This window comes from Prenolepis imparis, unplaced genomic scaffold, assembly GCF_030444845.1.
Source record: "Prenolepis imparis isolate NDT839.2.m4 unplaced genomic scaffold, iyPreImpa1.0 SCAF_12, whole genome shotgun sequence".
NCBI classification, from domain to species: domain Eukaryota; kingdom Metazoa; phylum Arthropoda; class Insecta; order Hymenoptera; family Formicidae; genus Prenolepis; species Prenolepis imparis.
In genome coordinates, this window is record NW_028141170.1 from 13,656,562 (window position 1) to 13,674,134 (window position 17,573).

At 38.2% G+C, this 17,573-nt stretch overlaps 2 protein-coding genes across 2 annotated transcripts; both read right to left on the reverse strand.

The window, feature by feature from the left end:
- Positions 1-3,481: 3,481 nt before the first annotated feature.
- Positions 3,482-4,828, reverse strand: LOC145943373 (uncharacterized). The gene is made up of 3 exons (XM_083050890.1): positions 4,547-4,828; positions 3,862-4,021; positions 3,482-3,653 (listed from the first exon to the last, which is right to left on the reverse strand). Exons 1-3 carry the CDS (start codon positions 4,826-4,828, stop codon positions 3,493-3,495), a joined length of 603 nt encoding a protein of 200 aa, XP_082907016.1. The 3' UTR covers positions 3,482-3,492.
- Positions 4,829-7,282: 2,454 nt separating this feature from the next.
- Positions 7,283-9,841, reverse strand: LOC145943374 (uncharacterized). The gene is made up of 2 exons (XM_083050891.1): positions 8,515-9,841; positions 7,283-7,432 (listed from the first exon to the last, which is right to left on the reverse strand). Exons 1-2 carry the CDS (start codon positions 9,839-9,841, stop codon positions 7,425-7,427), a joined length of 1,335 nt encoding a protein of 444 aa, XP_082907017.1. The 3' UTR covers positions 7,283-7,424.
- Between the last annotated feature and the right edge of the window lie 7,732 nt (positions 9,842-17,573).

The window sequence follows — 17,573 nt, forward strand, 5'->3', positions numbered from 1 at the left end:
TTTTTTTTAAACCGCACAAACTTTCGTATCCCACCGCTGTCACTAAAATTATGTCACGTCCGGACAATTAAGATTGTTTGGTCTATTTTGGATCAAATCATTTAAGAAATTTACCCGGGATTAGACCTTGTTTGCGGGTTTATATTTAATTATTTAATCCTCTGGCCCGAATAAATACCGAATTTTATATGTTTTGCGACGAGGATCAGTTTTGTTTATTGTTTTCCAATGGGGATAGTTGATGTTAAAGTGGATTGGAATTAATTTATATTCTATTTTTTTAGGAATTGGATTAGATTTGAAAGTATGGAGTTTTAGATAGAGAGGTAAAGGATCTTGATTTTTAATAATAGCTTCCTTAATTTGAAACGTAATCCTCTTAATTTGAACACGTCTGCCTGCTTTTTTGGGCATCTAATAAAAATTGAGAAACATTAGAATTTGAATTAAAACTGTTTAATCATAGTCGCCACACTATTGTCAGCGACTTATGACGATTTTCGCCATGCTCTTCGACAGCGCCAATCTTAGTCAAAATTCAAATTATTATAATATTAATTATGTTGTTGCCATTCTTGTTGACAGCGACAACTTTTATTGGAATTCTGATAATTAAAAGGACTACGTCTCTTTCCAGATTAATTTGAAATACTTTTATTAGGTTTTAAACACAAGTTTATATTTTCTGATTTATGACAATTAACTGAAGACTAATGTCTAAAGTCTAAAGACTATCCTCATTGTCTCCCTTATTTATACCAAGCGGCAAGAATCCCCGCGCAGGTTCCCGCCCTTGTTTCTTAAAGAATTTTTAAGGTGGGAGGTCATTCTTGTTCACGGTGAAATATAATAGTGAATCAATATTCTTATCAACTGCCCACCTTCATTGACTCGTGCCAATCACTACATGGATCCATATCGATCCATTTGTTACTACCCATATTAATTTATTTAATTTTATGTGGACGTCACACCTGCAACGCACACTAAACCATAGAACCTCGTCATATAAATTAAGTTAAGTTTCGTAAAATCTAGCAAAAGTTAAACATTAAGCTTAAGTACTTCGAAGGGCGGCAATACATAACGGCGGGCGGCGAAGCCGAAATCTCCGTTCATTCATGTAATTAAGTCTTGTCTATATCCTCATTAACTCTTTTCTCGCCCTTTAAAAAAAAAAAAAAAAAAAAAGGGGGGAAAGATCGCGACTTGACTAAGCACCTGTAAATTTATTGTATTGAAAAGCGCTTGATACTTTCTTTCGAAACTTATATTTCGAGACGAGCGGTATGTTTCGAATTCGGCAACCCAATAAGAAATGAAAATTAAAAGCAAAAGGAATTCAAGACGATCGACGATCATGGGATGTCGGCTTAACCGACATCCTCGTCTCACGCTCAAATTCCGGACCATTCCTTGCGCGTAACAATGGAATCACGCTGCTTATATCGCGGTAATCACGTGATAAGATTGGAATGCCGAATTTACCTGTTCGAAACGAGACAAATATCGAGGCACCGCTCGTCTCGTATACTCAGAAGCGTTTCAGTCGGCACAAGAGTCACGTCGTCGTTGAACGAAGCAGCGGCCGACGAATTCAAATAGTCTACGCGATTCTCTCGCGAGTTTAACGCTCTGGTAACAGTGTCGCGCTGCGTGTCTCAAAAGTGCATCCGTGCGCCCGATACTGCAGCTCAAAATCGACTCTCTCGAATGTTCCACAGTGGAAATAAATTGTGAGTGGTTTGCGGAAAGTACTGTCTGAAGAGTTTTCTTTCTTTCGCACCCTATCTTAATTGTCCTACAGTGATTCTCACTCCCGCCACCAACGATTTCGACGTGTCCTTCGACGCGTGAACCAGCCAAGCTAGTCCCTCGCCCCACGAGAGGGTCCAGAAATGAACACCTTTAAAAGTTGTACTCTTCTTCTGCTATAAAAATTATATTAATTATTTGAACAATCTGCTTACAGATTTTCAGTACAGAACATCGCAATATTTATATTGCATCCAAATAAGAGGATAATGGGAGGAGATGTACATATAGGAAAGAGAAGCTATAATTATATAAGAAGAAGGATAAGAAGAAAGATAAAGATAAGAGGAGGATTCCACATTTTTAGATATTTTAAAAAGCCTACGGTTTTGCTACAGCGAAGTCCTCAATATATAATTCATACACAGAGAGTTTTCTCTTAGAATTTACCATATGAAAATTATGGTAATCGTGGAACAATATGGTATGGAATGAATTTTATGAGAATTTTTCTGATTAATATTTATCACAATAAAAAAAATAATATCTATCACAATAAAATATGTTTGATTATAATTTTACTATGTAGTTTAGTAAAATTTAATCAAACATTTTATATTTTATTGTAATAGATATTATTTTTTATTGTGATAAATATTAATCAGAAAAATTCTTATAAAATTCATTCCATACCATATTACATAGATAGCAACATATCCAAAATCAGGACATAAGATGTCTTAAAGACGTCTTTAAGACGTTTTATGACATGATATCTAAAAAACATATCTAGACGTTTTATGACCCGATTTTGGACATGTTTCGATTTTTATACACATTTTTTTTAACTTTCACGTTATATATTAATATTATTATTTATTATATACATAATATTTTTTATTTCAAATAAAATAAGTAGAACAGCCCAGATAGACAAAAAGATATCTTTTAGATTCCTAAAAGATATCTTACTATATCTTGAGATGTCTTTCATTTTGTACCAAAAGATATCTTTTAGGAATCTAAAAGATGTCTTATGCAACAGTTTCAGATATCTTTTAGATATCTATAGATGTCTTCAAGATATCTAAAAGAAGTCTAATAGTTATGTTTTAGACAACTTATAAGATATATTCTAGATGTCTTGGAAAATATTTTCTAGATGTCTTCAAGATATCTAAATAGATCTAAATTTATATTGGAAAAATAAATAACACATAGCATGACAATGTTAAGTTTATTAATTAATAGTTGCTGCATAACTGTTCGCAACAACTTTTAATTAATAAACTTAACATTGTCATGCTATATATGTTAAAATTGTTTTCTTGAAAAAACTTGAACACTATTTTAATGTGAAAACATGGAAATATATATTTAAAACTACATAGAAATATTACACATACAAAATATTATTACGTATTAATACTAATTATTATTATATATATTATTAATAGAAATATATATATATGTGTATCTATATATATATATGTATATATATATATATATATATATATAATACACAAGTCTATATATATATATCCTTCTCTCTCTAAAGCCCCTTGCACAATGCCAGGCAATAACAGGCAATAGGAACAGGAAATAAAAGATATTCACCAATAAGAGCAGAAAATAATATCTATTCTCTGCTCTTTATGGTAAATATCTTTTATTTCCTGTTCCTATTGCTTGTTGCCTGATATTATGCAAGGAGATTAATATTTAAACTATCTAATATTAATGCTGATTTTCATTGTTTCTTTCTTCTCCTTGCATCTTTTTCATCCGATATCGCATTTTATCACCTGCATGTTGCAACCAATTTCTTATATGTTTTACAATCAATGCAACGGAGCAATCCAAATCAGGTGTTTTTTCTTTTGTATTAATCACAGCCCCTGTGGATAATATATACACATTTTTATATTAGTGAATAAATATATTGGAAAATACACTATATTTATATAATATTAGTATTTAAAAAATCGTTAATAATAAGTTATAATTTTTATACGTGTCACGTACATCACAAAGAATATAAATAACAAAATAATGCGAATAAGTAAAAATTGAAAAACAAATAATCTTGTATTAAAATACACTTACCAACTATAGTATTTGCAAACGTAGACTTTTCAATTGCAACAGTATTTTTTGCACCAGTCCAAGATAACTTGTGTCCTACCTCAAATGTAATGGAGGTTGTCAGTATATTGGAAATCATTTTTTGTACCGTATCACCACCAATATACTTTATTTTCTTGTACTGCAAAGAATAGTGTCATATATTATTAGTGATAAACTTATTTTCAATATAAGTCTCCTATATTCTATAAATTAAAAAAAAATTTTTCTAAAAAATTTAAGATATTTCTTGGATATCTTCATAAATTTATTATTTATATACGTATATTTATATTCATATTTATTCAATATTTGTTGCACTTGTACTTTAATTTTACTATAAATTTATTTATTATAAATAAAACAGCGAAAACTAACTTTCAGTATAGATATATATATATTATATGCTATAAAATTGTCGTTATTGTTCGTATTATTATTTCTTATCCTTTTTTCATTAATTATTTATTTATTTAAATGTAATTTCTATTATAAAAAAATTCTCACATCTTATATTTTCCAGAATATTTTATATATTTCATAAAATTTATAAGGATTTCCAAAAATATCTTAAACTTCTTGAAACTTTACAAGTTTTTTTAAACATTATAGACTAAGATATTTCATTTCAACAGATTCAACATTTACATATAAAAAGTATACTTACAAAGCAGTTACGAATTGCTTCATCATTTTTTAATCTTTCATCGAATTGTATATATTCCTCAACGGATGTCAATGGAAAATCAGGCATTAAATCCATCGTTATTTCTTCATTTTGTTCATTTCTTGGAAATCGTTCTCTTAAAATGGTAAGTATTTCTTGAAGTTTTGTTTTATTTCTACTTGCTTCGCGTCTCATTTCAGTTTTAAATTGCTCAATGTCTTCACGTAAAATATTTATTGTTTCATGTAAAGCATCTGAAATAAAAAAATTATTTATATTCATTTTATTAGTTTTTTATGCAATTATTGTAAATGAAGCTTTATATTTTTAATGTTATAATAAAAAGAGATAATAAATTCATAAATTATACAATAAAAATATTTTATGAAAGTTATAAATATATTATATAATAATAAGTATATTTTATGAAAGTAATAATAAGTATATAAAAAGATTATGCCACAATATTAAAAATATTACTTATTAAAATTATTTGCAGTTTAAATTTTTTAATATTAATCATGTTTAAAGAAAAATATCACTTACCTAAAGTTGTATGTATATTTTCGTCCACATTATTTATTTCTACATTCACCTCTGCTCCTATATCAAATAATAAAAATATATCCAAAAATTATTTAATTCTTTATTAAATTTTTATTAAGGCTCTTAGGTATTTGTCGCAGCTATGTTACATTGTGACATCAAAGGCGAGAAAGCACGCGTTGAAAATTCTTATAGCATTTCTAAATAAAAAGATAAAATATCACTTTAGAGAGCTTTAATACACTTTTAAAATCTTTTACATTTTACACACTTTTAATATCTTTTTATTTGGAAATGACGTAAGAATTTTCAGCGTGTTTTTTTCGCTTTTGATATCACAATTTCAACATACGACAACTCAGGAAACCTTAAAGTTTCTTTACAAACTATTATATATAACCTCTATTTAGGTCTTCATTTTCCTCATTGATTTCCTCATTTTCCCCGTTGATTTCCTCATTTTCCTCACAGATTTCATTTTCCTCATAAATTTTTTCATTTTTATTAATGTCAAATTCTTCATGTTCTTTGTCATTATCAATTCCTTCATTAAAATCAGGAGCATTATTATTTATCTCACTTTCATTATTTTCATTTTGAAAAATTTCAATCGAAAACGGATGATGTTTTAGAGATGGAGGAATATTGTTAAAAAATGGCTTTATTGGCAAGCATGAGGTTTCCTTTTTCTGAAAGATTAAAAGTAAACATCAATTTATATATATAAATAGATCTTAATACCACATGTACGCACATTACATTTAAATAAAATATCTTTGAGCGTTTTCAATTTTCAAAATACTCACATGCTTTATGTCAGACTCTGGATTTGCTGATTTAATAGAATATTTTCTCTTTTTAACTTGATCGTCATGCGTTTTATAATTTGATGGAGGCCGTTCAAGTTTACGTTTTTTCGAAATACTTGCTGCAATATAATACAAAATTATATTTTATAAATTTACGATTTATCAATTAATTTATAAAATAATTTATATATTTATTTTACACTATATTATTATTTAAATATCTTTTAATATATTTTCTATTACTTTTATTTGTTGTAATGATATCCTAAACTTACCATTATGTGCGTCAGAATCGTTAGAATCATCATAAAACGTTTTCGGCGTTATCAAACGTTTCGAAGGCAGTTGTTGAACTTTGTTTAAAGCGGCCAATTTATTTTCATCTGAAGTAGAAATATCAATACATGATTTTTCTACTTCTCGAGCCGTGTCATACGTATCATACGGTCCCAATATTTTACGATATTTATAAACAAGGTTAAGAGTATTTTATTGACCAACACTGGCTAAAGCAATAATTCTTTTATTACGACGTTTCGACCCTAAATTGGGTCCTCTTCAGGCTACAAAAATTGATCACAATACAGAGTCGTTAATACATTTAGATAACACTTTTGATTTATAATAGTAATATTGTAATTAGTAATACCTATTCTTTAATGTAACGTGGTAAACCCTATACGCACATGATGTTATGTTAGAATGTGAGTTAAAATTGACAGAATCATAGTCAGTATCAAACTGAGATATGGTGTTTATTTTTGACGTGTATAACTAACAGTAAGTCAGAGACATTGTTTTGAGAGCATTAAAAGTCAAATAATTAAAATAGAAATAAACACAATTACAATAATAAAGCTAAAGGACTTTATAAACCCATAATAGGATATGTATCGAAAGAATTATAAGTAATATTAAAATTGAATAATTAAAGGTAATTTTAATTAAAAATATAATTAAAAAATGCGTTGGATGGGACTAAAATAATTTGAGAATAGTGTCATAAATTGAATTTAAATTTTCCGTGTCCCTTTGCGAATTTATAGAATTCTTTTGCTTTTTAATAAAAATCATTTCGCTTATTTCTCTCTTTTTCAAGTTAGCTTCATTATGTAGGATCGATACATTAGACCAATCGAAATCATGATTAAGCGACGATCTATGTTTACTAATCACCGAATAATTACTTTCATGTTTTTTGATGTTAGAGTTATGTTCTTTTATTGTGATCAATTTTTGTAGCCTGAAGAGGACCCAATTTAGGGTCGAAACGTCGTAATAAAAGAATTATTGCTTTAGCCAGTGTTGGTCAATAAAATACTCTTAACCTTGTTTTTAAAATTCGACTGGCAATCACATCTTACATTTTGATATTTATAAAGTTTCCAGTCCTTTCTAGGATTGATTTTTTTTTTATTGCATTTGTCATATTACATTTTGATGCAGGACATATAAATGTTTTGTCCTTTAAGCTCACCCAATTGTGAGGAACGATCTGGCAATAGTGGTCCCAAAATATGATATTATACATCTGAAATAATAAATATTGATTAAATTATGATAAGTATTTAAAAGAATAATCGGAAACAGTAAGTCTATAAAATTATTTAAAATATAACTACTGATGGCAGTGGGAGGGGAGTTGCACGAATAGAGTGAGAGGCAAATACTATAAAGTTAGTTCCGTCTATTTCTAATAAAGCCTAATTGGTTGGTAAAAAATTAGCAGTATTTACCAATCAGCCTCTATTAGAATGAGACCTCATATGATCTACTTTTTACCTTAGTCATATGGCTCCAATTCCATTTGCCATCAATATAGTCAATTTTATATGTCGATAGTAATAACACTTTAATCTTTTGTGTGCAGAATAGGAATTATACAAAATGTGTTTTTATAAGGAAGTCGAATTGCCTTGGCACTTTTTTGGCTAATTGAATGTATTTCAGCGTCAGACCATTCATCTCCGACATAAATTCTTAAATATTGTGAATCACATGGATACGAAATAATATTGCTAGAAATTTTTAATATTTTTCCTATTACAATTGGTTCTCCATCTTTTTTGCCAATATAATCAATCTTAAGAACATCTTCATCCATGTAACAATAAGAATCAGCTTCTTTTATACAAGATAATGTAAAATTCTTAAATTTTGCTACTCGATGAGAATGTGTACATCCAAAAGGTAATTTAACATTATTGGCTTTTTGAAAAATAGGATATTGTTCAGCCTCATATTCAATATTTATTACATTTTTAGATTTTTCCATTAATCTTCTGTGTAACTGCTGTAATGGTTGTTCACTTTTTCTTAGCATTTGCTTCAATTCTTGAAAATAATTTTCAAAAGGGAAAGCACTGAACATATCTAAACATCCATAATTCTTGACATCCTCATGCAAGTGAATCAAGTTATGCATGTTGTACGTAACGTAAGATTCAGAGTATAATATTTTAAATGTTTGTACAAAATGTACTAGCAATTGATGTGCATATTCATTATTATATATACAATCGGCAGGATTGCAAAGAATGGAAATTGCACAGTGTAGAACATAAAAATGTTTTACATAATCATTTGGCAAATATGACGACAAAGTGACCAAACCTGTATATAAGAGAAATAATCTTAATTCCGTCGCTTTCCAGCGATCCAATTCATCTAGACCTCTTGGTTTCCTGGAAAATTCCATGGGTATGTATGGTATTAACAGTTTCAAATCTGCAGATAATTGCTGAATTTGAGAAGCACGTAATTTAATACCCTTTATTCCATGGATCCAAAATTTTATAAGTCTTTTCATGACACCGAGACAAATGAGATGCATGTAATCCAAGGGAAACTGCGTTATCATTTTCAATCCAATTTTTTCCAAAGGTGAATCATTCAAATGATGGTCTTCATTATACCGTAATAAAAATTTTTCATCCGTGCGTAATGGAGCATTTTCATTAAGAAATAACATTCGATTATCCCTCCACTCACCTTCCTCTTCACATTTGTCACATCCATAATATCCTGTATGGCCTTTAATGCATTTCATGAATGCTTTAGCAGGAGCATCGCATATTATAGCATTTACCACAACCTTGTATTTGTTTCTTCTATATTGAAATCCTTTTTCTTGAATGTCATTATATTCTTCAATAAATTGATTAATAATTTCATCAGGGTTGGTTGGTTTACAGTATCCATGGAATACTCCAATAATAAATGGTTTTTCCCGATAATCTGCGTGAATAATTTGTCCCAAAAGTGGCCAAAATTGTGATTTTGAACTTTTTGCTAAGGGTAATCCGTCAATACTTAAGTTGATTTTAATTGGATTTTCAAGATGTTTATAAAGAGGTTTAGTTTGTTGTAAATGATCTTTTAGTGCTTTTTGTAATCCATGATAATAAAAAGTGCCAGATTGATTAATCATTGATGTTATTGGAGTTTCCAATAATGTTCGTGCATCACAAGGAAGATTTTCATGTCCATTAGCTCTGAGACCTTTCAACAATTTTGTAAGAGCTACATGAGTAATATTATTTTCAAGACTCCATGACCGTAGAAAGTTTCGTAATGGAAGTTCTTTCTGTGGATTAATATTCAAATCTTCATAATATTGATTATTGTCAGTCAATTCTTCGTCCAATTCTATATCAGATTCTTCATCTTCACAATATTGATTATTATCAGTCAATTCTCTATCCAATTCTATATCAGGTTCTTTAAAATTTGAATAAGAGTCAGTCCTATATTCTTCGACATCTTCAGACACGTCGTTGTTATTTGAATTACTATTTTCTATAAAAACAATGTTGTCAATGGGCCCTTCTTGAGGAATCTCAATTTTTGGATGTGTAATATTAATTGTGCAATCTGTTTCTTGTCGCCGATGCCATTGTTGAAACCGACTCAAATCCTCGTATCTTTTTCTTTTCGGCATTATTTTCAAAATTATTATATCTATAATTATTTATTTTCAAAAATTACTTTTTACAAATAATTTGTTATTATTCATTATTTTTTAGTATATTTTATTATTATTTACTATAATTATTATTTTATTATTATTATTACTATTTTATTGTTTATATTATAATTATTATTATATATTATTATTATTACTCTTATTATTATTGTTATTATTCGATATTACTTTGCACAAATAATTCGTTATTATTATGCAATATCAAGTAAAGTATAAAATATCGTAAAAGTAAAAAAAAGTACTTTTTAAATATTTTTTACTTTTAAATTTGCTATCATAACATGTAATAAGAGATACAAAAAATGTGTTTTTAATACTTTAGTTTAAATATAAGTAATACAGTTTCGGATGTTACATTCTAAATTTTATTGCTATTCTAAGTAAAGCATGAAAGATGGACATTTTTTGTGTCTTTTATTATGTTATGATAGCATATAAAAAATATTGGAAAAATTCTTTTTAAAAAATAGAAAAAAGAAAATAGAAAAAATATAGATATAAACATAAGTATAACAATATATAAGTGTACATATAGACACACATTGTAAAATAGACACATTTTATATTTATTATACAGGATGTATCATAAGCCATGTCTTCTTTAAAGAGTTATCAAATAATCGAAAAATTTATATAAATTATTATTATTATTAATATTTCAATTAAAATATGTAACTGTTTTGATAACAATAAATTGTTTTGATAACAATAAATATAATATTAATTAACTAACAAATAGTAAGATTAAAGATGTTCAAATAATTTGCTATCATTGTTTGTGACAGAAATTGTGATCTGAGAGACGTAAGAAATGCTTCAAAAAGTGGCTTATAATATCCTATATAAACTGTATATTTATATCGTCATATACTTACGTCGCAGAATTTACAGCTGATATTTGCTTTAATTAATATACTATCGCAGATTTCCTTCACAGTCTGCAAATGTGAATAATTGCACTGATAATGAACGATTTTCGTCGTACCGTTCCTCTAATCCAAAGGAAATCCTGTAACCGAAAGCGAATGACTCAACAAAATATGAAAACGATCAACTCTGACATGTCAATATCAAATGACATTGTAAATATGTTTTGAATCTACCAACAAACATTAATGTATAATAGATTTTTTTATATGTAACTGCAAAATTTATATTAACGTTGTTTGTTATTGCACATTATATTTATAATTTTATATTAAAATTTTTAAAGGAAAAACATCTCTTAATTTTATCTCTTATCTAATATTAAAGTGAAACCATATATAAGTTATTCTTGACGTATATCAACTTAAAGATGTATTTTAGAAAAAATAAGTTTTCTAATTATTATCATTATTAGAATAAGTAATTTAATCATTATGTTACTATTAAAATCTGAATCTATTTGGAACGAATAACCCATAACATACTGTTCAAACTTGTTTGGTGTGAATAGAGAGAAGATATAAAGAACTACTTGAGAAAGTGCAAGGTCTTTTCCACGGATTCAAATAAATAAGATAAATTAAATAAATTACAATAACATAAATTATTTTAAACAATTCAAACAGATAAAAAGAATTGAAATAAATGTATACCTTGTAACAGCAATGTTAGGATATCATCCAGGATGGATAATAAAAGACATCTTTAAATATGACGAGCAGCAAATATTGGTTCGATGCAAGAAAACAGTGCTATCCAGAGAGTCATTTTTCCTATTAAAATTTTTTTATGTTTATACATATACAATATGTATAATATGTATAATAAATAGTAATAACAAGAGTGGTCTTTAGGGGCTGCGCACAATAAAAGGAGTAAGCAACAGGAATAAATAGACCAAAAAATTTTTCTGCGTTACTACATTGCATATGTTTCATATTGAATTGTTCCTTATTCTCTGCTCTTGTCTTCTGTTTCTTAGACTCTGTTCCTTATTCCTTTTATTGTGTGCAGCCCCTTATAAGTAGCATAAATAGTATGACCTGTTTTTGGATCAAATGGCAGTTGTGCTAAATAATAACTCGAAGAAGTCGAATATCCTAGTTTCCTCATCATTCTTATCACTGAAAAGAAAATATTACAACTACATAACCTCAAATATGTAACAGAATAATGTAGTTTAAAATAAATTATTTTATGTATGTAATAAATATTACATGAATATATTATAAAAATATTCTTTATAATTTCATGTAGCATTCAATAAAAATTTAATTAAAAGAAAAAGAACAATCGAAGTCACACACTACTCATCTTAGGAAAGTCGTTCCTCGCAGAGATAATTGATCCGCACAATTAGAAGATATCCTACTCGAGCTTAGCACATTGTGAACACTCGCACAGTTTTACACATTACATCACTTTTCCACATAATAACACACTTTTGTCATTCATTCACGCATCATGCGTGAATCGGAAAGCACAACACCTTAGACATATATTGTGTGTCCGTCAGCGAGAAATAAAAAGAAAGGTTAGGTTAGGTTAGGTTAGGTTAAGTTAGAAGTTTAGTCCCTCTCGTAGGGACGGGGGCGCTGCCTGCTGCCCAATCTTGGGGGACCTGGCGGAAGTGTTCGAAGACTGTATGCTGGGACTATTCACGCCATGCTCCTGTACGGAGCCCCGGTATGGACGGAGCGTCTGGAGGCCACCCGCGGCCCAAGAAATGCCTTAAGGCAAGTGCAGAGGCGGGTGGCCAATAGAATTTGCCGGGGCTACCGGACAGTGAGCTGGGCAGCTGTGGGGGTGCTCTCCGGAGTACCCCCTCTGGAGATGCTCGCCCGCATGTACGCGGACGTGTACACGCGTACACGCGAATATCAGCGGGCGGGCATCACAATGACGGAAAGTCTCCGGCATGCCGTGAGGGTCCACTCCCGACGGGCGTTGATCAGTAGATGGAAAGACAGCCTCGCAGATCAGAGGCTGCCAGGTCAGCGCACCGTCGGGGCCATAAGGCCCTGTCTAGAAAGCTGGCTAGACAGGGTCAAAGGAGGGGTGTCCTTCCATATGACGCAGGTGCTCACCGGACATGGTTGTTTCGGTGAGTACCTGCAAAGGATAGGGAAAGAACGCACAACGCGGTGTCATCACTGCGGCCACGAGTGCGACACCGCCCAGCACACACTTGCAGACTGTGTTGCCTGGGCGGGTGAAAGAACGGAGCTCGTGGCCGCTGTAGGGAGGGATCTGTCATTGCCCTCAATAGTGAGGGCAATGACAGATAATCAAGAAGTTTGGAAGGTGTTCTCCTCCTTCTGCAGCAAAGTTATGATGCAGAAGGAGGAGGCTGAAAGAGAGAGAGAGGGAAGGAGGAGAGAGAGAGAGAGAAACGGAGGAAGGGGACGTGCCCCCTCTTTCCCCGGCATCGGCGGCCTTGGCCGTTTGTGGTGTCGGGGATCGGGGGGGGCACGCCCCCAGCGCAAGTAGAGGAGAAGATAGCGAGGAGGAGGAAGGGGACGCGCCCTCTCTTTCCCCGGCATCGGCGGCCTCGGCCGTTTGTGGTGTCGGGGATCGGGGGGGGCCCGCCCCCAGCGTAAGAAGGAGTAGCGAAGAGGTGGAGGACGTGCCCCCTCCCGCCCCGCCGTCGGTGGGCTTGACCACTTGTGGCGGCGGGGATCGGGGGGGGTACGCCCTCAGAAAAAGGAGGAAGATGGGAGACGAAAGTGCGGAGGACAGGGGCGGGCCCTCTCTTTCCCCGCCATCGGTGGGCTTGCTCACTTGTGGTGGCGGGGATCGGGGAGGGCCCGCCTCACACATACCCGCGTCGAAATACGACGCGGGATGAGGTCTCCGGGGGGGGGCTAGGGACGTCTAAGTCCCGGGGCTCCTCCCCGAAGACCTCTCGAGAATTGGGGGCGCGGGCGCGTCGGCCTCGCTTAGGCGGGGCCGGTGCGGTCGCGCCCCCAAACGGGCAACCCCCTCGGTTGTGGCCAAATCCTAACTCCCAAGGGAGGGGAGGGGGCCGCAACCGGGGGGGCCGAGGGGAGGGGTCTTTCGCCTGCGGGGTCGCGCTTTGCTCGGCCTTGTGGGGTGCGACCTTTCCCCTCACGGACGTAGATGCGGCGGGAAGGCCCTCTCACCGGGAGCCGCAAGGCACCGGTGGGAGGGCATCAACGCCGTAGAGGGTACCCTTCCCCTTCAGGGAGGGGCTTCCCTGGTGAGGGCCTCCGGGGTGTTTTGCCGAATCCCCATTCCTTCGGGAGGGGGAGGGGGCACCACTCTGGAGGCGGGGGTGGCGGCTCGAGCGGGATACTCGAGCCGTGACCCCGCCCCCTAAACTCTTTGGGAGGGCGCGACGTGGGGTTGATACCGCCCTGCGTCGCAACCGCGAGGACCCCGCACGATGCAATACGCGGGGGGGAGAGTGTCGCCTTCAGCGGCACTCTCCTAAGGAGGGTTAAGGCGGGGGGGCGGCGAGACGGCATGGGAAACCAGCATCCTCGCCGTCCCCCATTAACGCCCGAGAAGGTATCCGTAGTGGTTTTAGTGGGTAGGTCTTGCCCCCCCTGACCGATCCATTCGTGGATCGGCCAAGGGGAGCAAGGAGTCCCACATAACCACCCGTCCTCTTCCCGGAGGCGGGGGTATCCATGAGGATTTCCACTACGCAACAAAAAAAAAAAAAGGGACGGGGGCGCTCGGCCGCCTGCCCGCCCGCCGGCGACTCGCAAGAGTTGGCCGGCGGGGGGGTGGGCGGCCTTGCGCCCCCCGTCCAGCCGGGGTTTCTCCAAGGAGAAACCTCGGCGTTAGCGCCGGGCGTCGATGGCCGAACCCTAAACCCCTTGGGGGAGGGGGGGCTGCCACGACGCCCGGCAGTGGGGGGGGCCGCGGGGGGTCCAAGCTTCTGCTTGATCCCCATTGCACGCGGTCCTCCCCCGCGAGGGAGCGAGGGTCTGCCGCCCTCCCGCCGAGAAAGACGCCCAGGGTCGGGCGTTCTCGGCTGGAGGGAGCAACCTTCGCGAGGGAAGTCACCCCCCCGGGGGTGGTTTCCCTGAGAGGGCCTCCTCGGTTGACGGTCGAACCTGGCTACCTTTAGGGAGCCGGGGGGAACCCCAACCGGGGAGGCGGGGGGTGGCAGCTCGAGCGGGTAACTCGAGCTGTGACCCCGCCCCCCAAATTGGGAGGGCGCGGCGTGGGGTTGATACCGCCCTGCGCCGCAACCGCGAATACCCGCGCTTGCGGGGGGGAAAGTGTCGCCTTCTGCGGCACTTTCCTCAGGAGGGATAAAGGCGGGGGGGCGGCGAGTTGGCATGGGATACCAGCATCCTCGCCGTCCCCTGTATAACGCCTGCGAAGGTATCCGTAGTGGTTTTAGTGCGGTAAGCCTTGCGCCCCCTGGCTGATCCATTCGTGGATCGGCTAAGGGATGCAAGGAGTCCCACATAACCACCCGACCTCTACCCGGAGGCGGGGGTATCCATGAGGATTTCCACTACGAATCAAAAAAAAAAAAAAAAAAAAGATGGCTCTCTCGTGGGATGCGGCCTTGCCGTGGCGAGAGGGCTCACCCCTTGCAAGAGGATAGTCTTGCAAGGGGTGCTAACAGCATCCCGTACCCGAGTAACGTCGGGTACATCAACTCCCCGAGTCTGGGGAGTTTCCCCAGTCCCGGGGAGCCCTCCCTATGGGAGGAGGGGGCCCACTTCCCCTATAGAGCTTCGGCTCGTATGTGGTAAGGGATGGCGACCCGGAATACAAACGCCCGGTGGCATGGCATCGTTAGGAGAGGGCATTGCACGGCGCTTCGGCGCTTGCTCTCCCGCCATGCATTTTTGCGGCCCGGGCCGCGGGGTTCGTACTCTGTTTCTCGGGGGGGTATTTTTCGGGGGTTTCTCTCCCGGGGGTATTTCCCCCGGGGTCTCGGGGTGGGGATTTCTGCGGCTGGGGCCGCGGGGGAGGGGACCAGCTGTGATCACCCGAGGGGCCTTGCCCGGAGGGTTTAACCCGAGGGGCATCGCCCGGAGGGGATCACAGCGGTCAGTCGCCGGGGCCGCTCGGACGTATTCCGAGGCGGGGCCCGGCGACAAGAAGTACCCCAGGGTGCTGGTTGGGAGTCCCCAGGCTGGGTAGCCTGGGTCTCCGTCCCAGCGTCCCTGGGGGGTAGCCGCGCCCGGGCCACTCGGACGTATTCCGAGCTTGGGTCGGGCGCGGCGTGGAGGTCACGCGTGGTTACCCGAGGGGCTTTGCCCGGAGGGGTTACCCAAGGGGCATAGCCCGGAGGGTGCCACGCGGACCTGCCGCCGAGGCCGCTCGGACTTATTCCGAGGCGGGGCTCGGCGGCGAGAGCAGGTACTCCTGACCGGTCGGGACCGTTTCCCCTTCCGAACCGGCCGGTCAGGAGAGGCGTAGTCCCTTCCGCTGGACGTGATTCCCGGTGGGGGGACGTGCTGGTCGCCACGGCGGGCAAGGTGTGGACGGGGAGCGGCGTCCTCACCCCAACCGTCCGTGGGGCCCCCTGGGTGGCGCCACCCCCAGCGGTGCCCGCGCTGTCGGAGGCGCGGGACCCCCGAAAAACCCGTGTGCGGTGTCACAGCTTCACACGGGGGAGTAAGGGGCTGGAGTCGGGCCAGGGGGGGTCTTTATCCCCTCTGGTTTCGGCATAGGTGGGCTCCCGGTGAGTCCACCGGGCCCGGCCGGCGGAGTGTGCCGGTCACGTTTCGGGCACTTCGTCGGTCGGTGGGAGATACGCCGGCCCACCGAGCCGCTGGGGGTAATGGGATCAATTGAAATGGCAGACACAAAAAATACAAATACAAATACCACAAAGCATGAAATTAAAACTAAAACAGAGGGCGGACTTCAAGTCCACAAAAATGAAGACTCCCCCAAAATACTGGAGGATCACACAAAGACGGACGAACAACTCCCACAGTGCCGAGTATCTATGAAGAGATGTGACTCGGATGGTAGTGCAAGGTCGGACTGCTCAATGTTGAGCCAAAGAGGTAAAAAGAACTCTGCTAAACCAAAGGGAGCCACACGAGACCTCCCCTGCGAAAGCAAGAGAGTCACACGGAGTGCAATGCATAACAAAAGGAGAGGACTTTCAGGCATGGAAATAGAGGGGGACACTGATGGTGATACTGAGGTGGATACCGTCAGTATGACAAGTACCGTCGGTATGACAAGTGAGGGAGAGAATGCCACCGAGGAACCAGGAATGGCGAATACCTTCTGTACGGAAGAGTTCCCTGCCCTTCCCAGCACGGAGCATGCGGCACAGCAAAAGGAGACAGAATTGGTGGTCGACAATCCTTCCGTTTTGACGGGAGTAATTGAGACAGAGAAGAGGGGTCCAGGAAGATCTCCACACGACCCCGCAAAAAACGAGGGAAGAAAAGCAGCGGACCAAAATAAGGCCTTGAGGAAGGAAAAACAAGAGGAGTTAGAAATCCTAAGCCCTCTGTATAAGCCAAAGGAAGGAAAATCCTTCGATAAATTTCGGGAGATGATTCAGTCCAAACGCGAGGAGTTTAGTGACAGATCCTCAATTAATATAGAGGCAGAGGTTGCTGAATGTATGGAAATGATTTATAAAATAGCGGTCAAATCCGGGAACCTAAAAGGAGAATTCCAGAAAGAACTGCAGGAGTCAGCCGCGGCAATGGGCGCAGCAGTCACCGAATTCTCTCTCCGAAACAGCCAAAAGGAGGAAGGGAAAAGAGACTCCGAGCTCGCTGAAATTAAAACGAGGCTG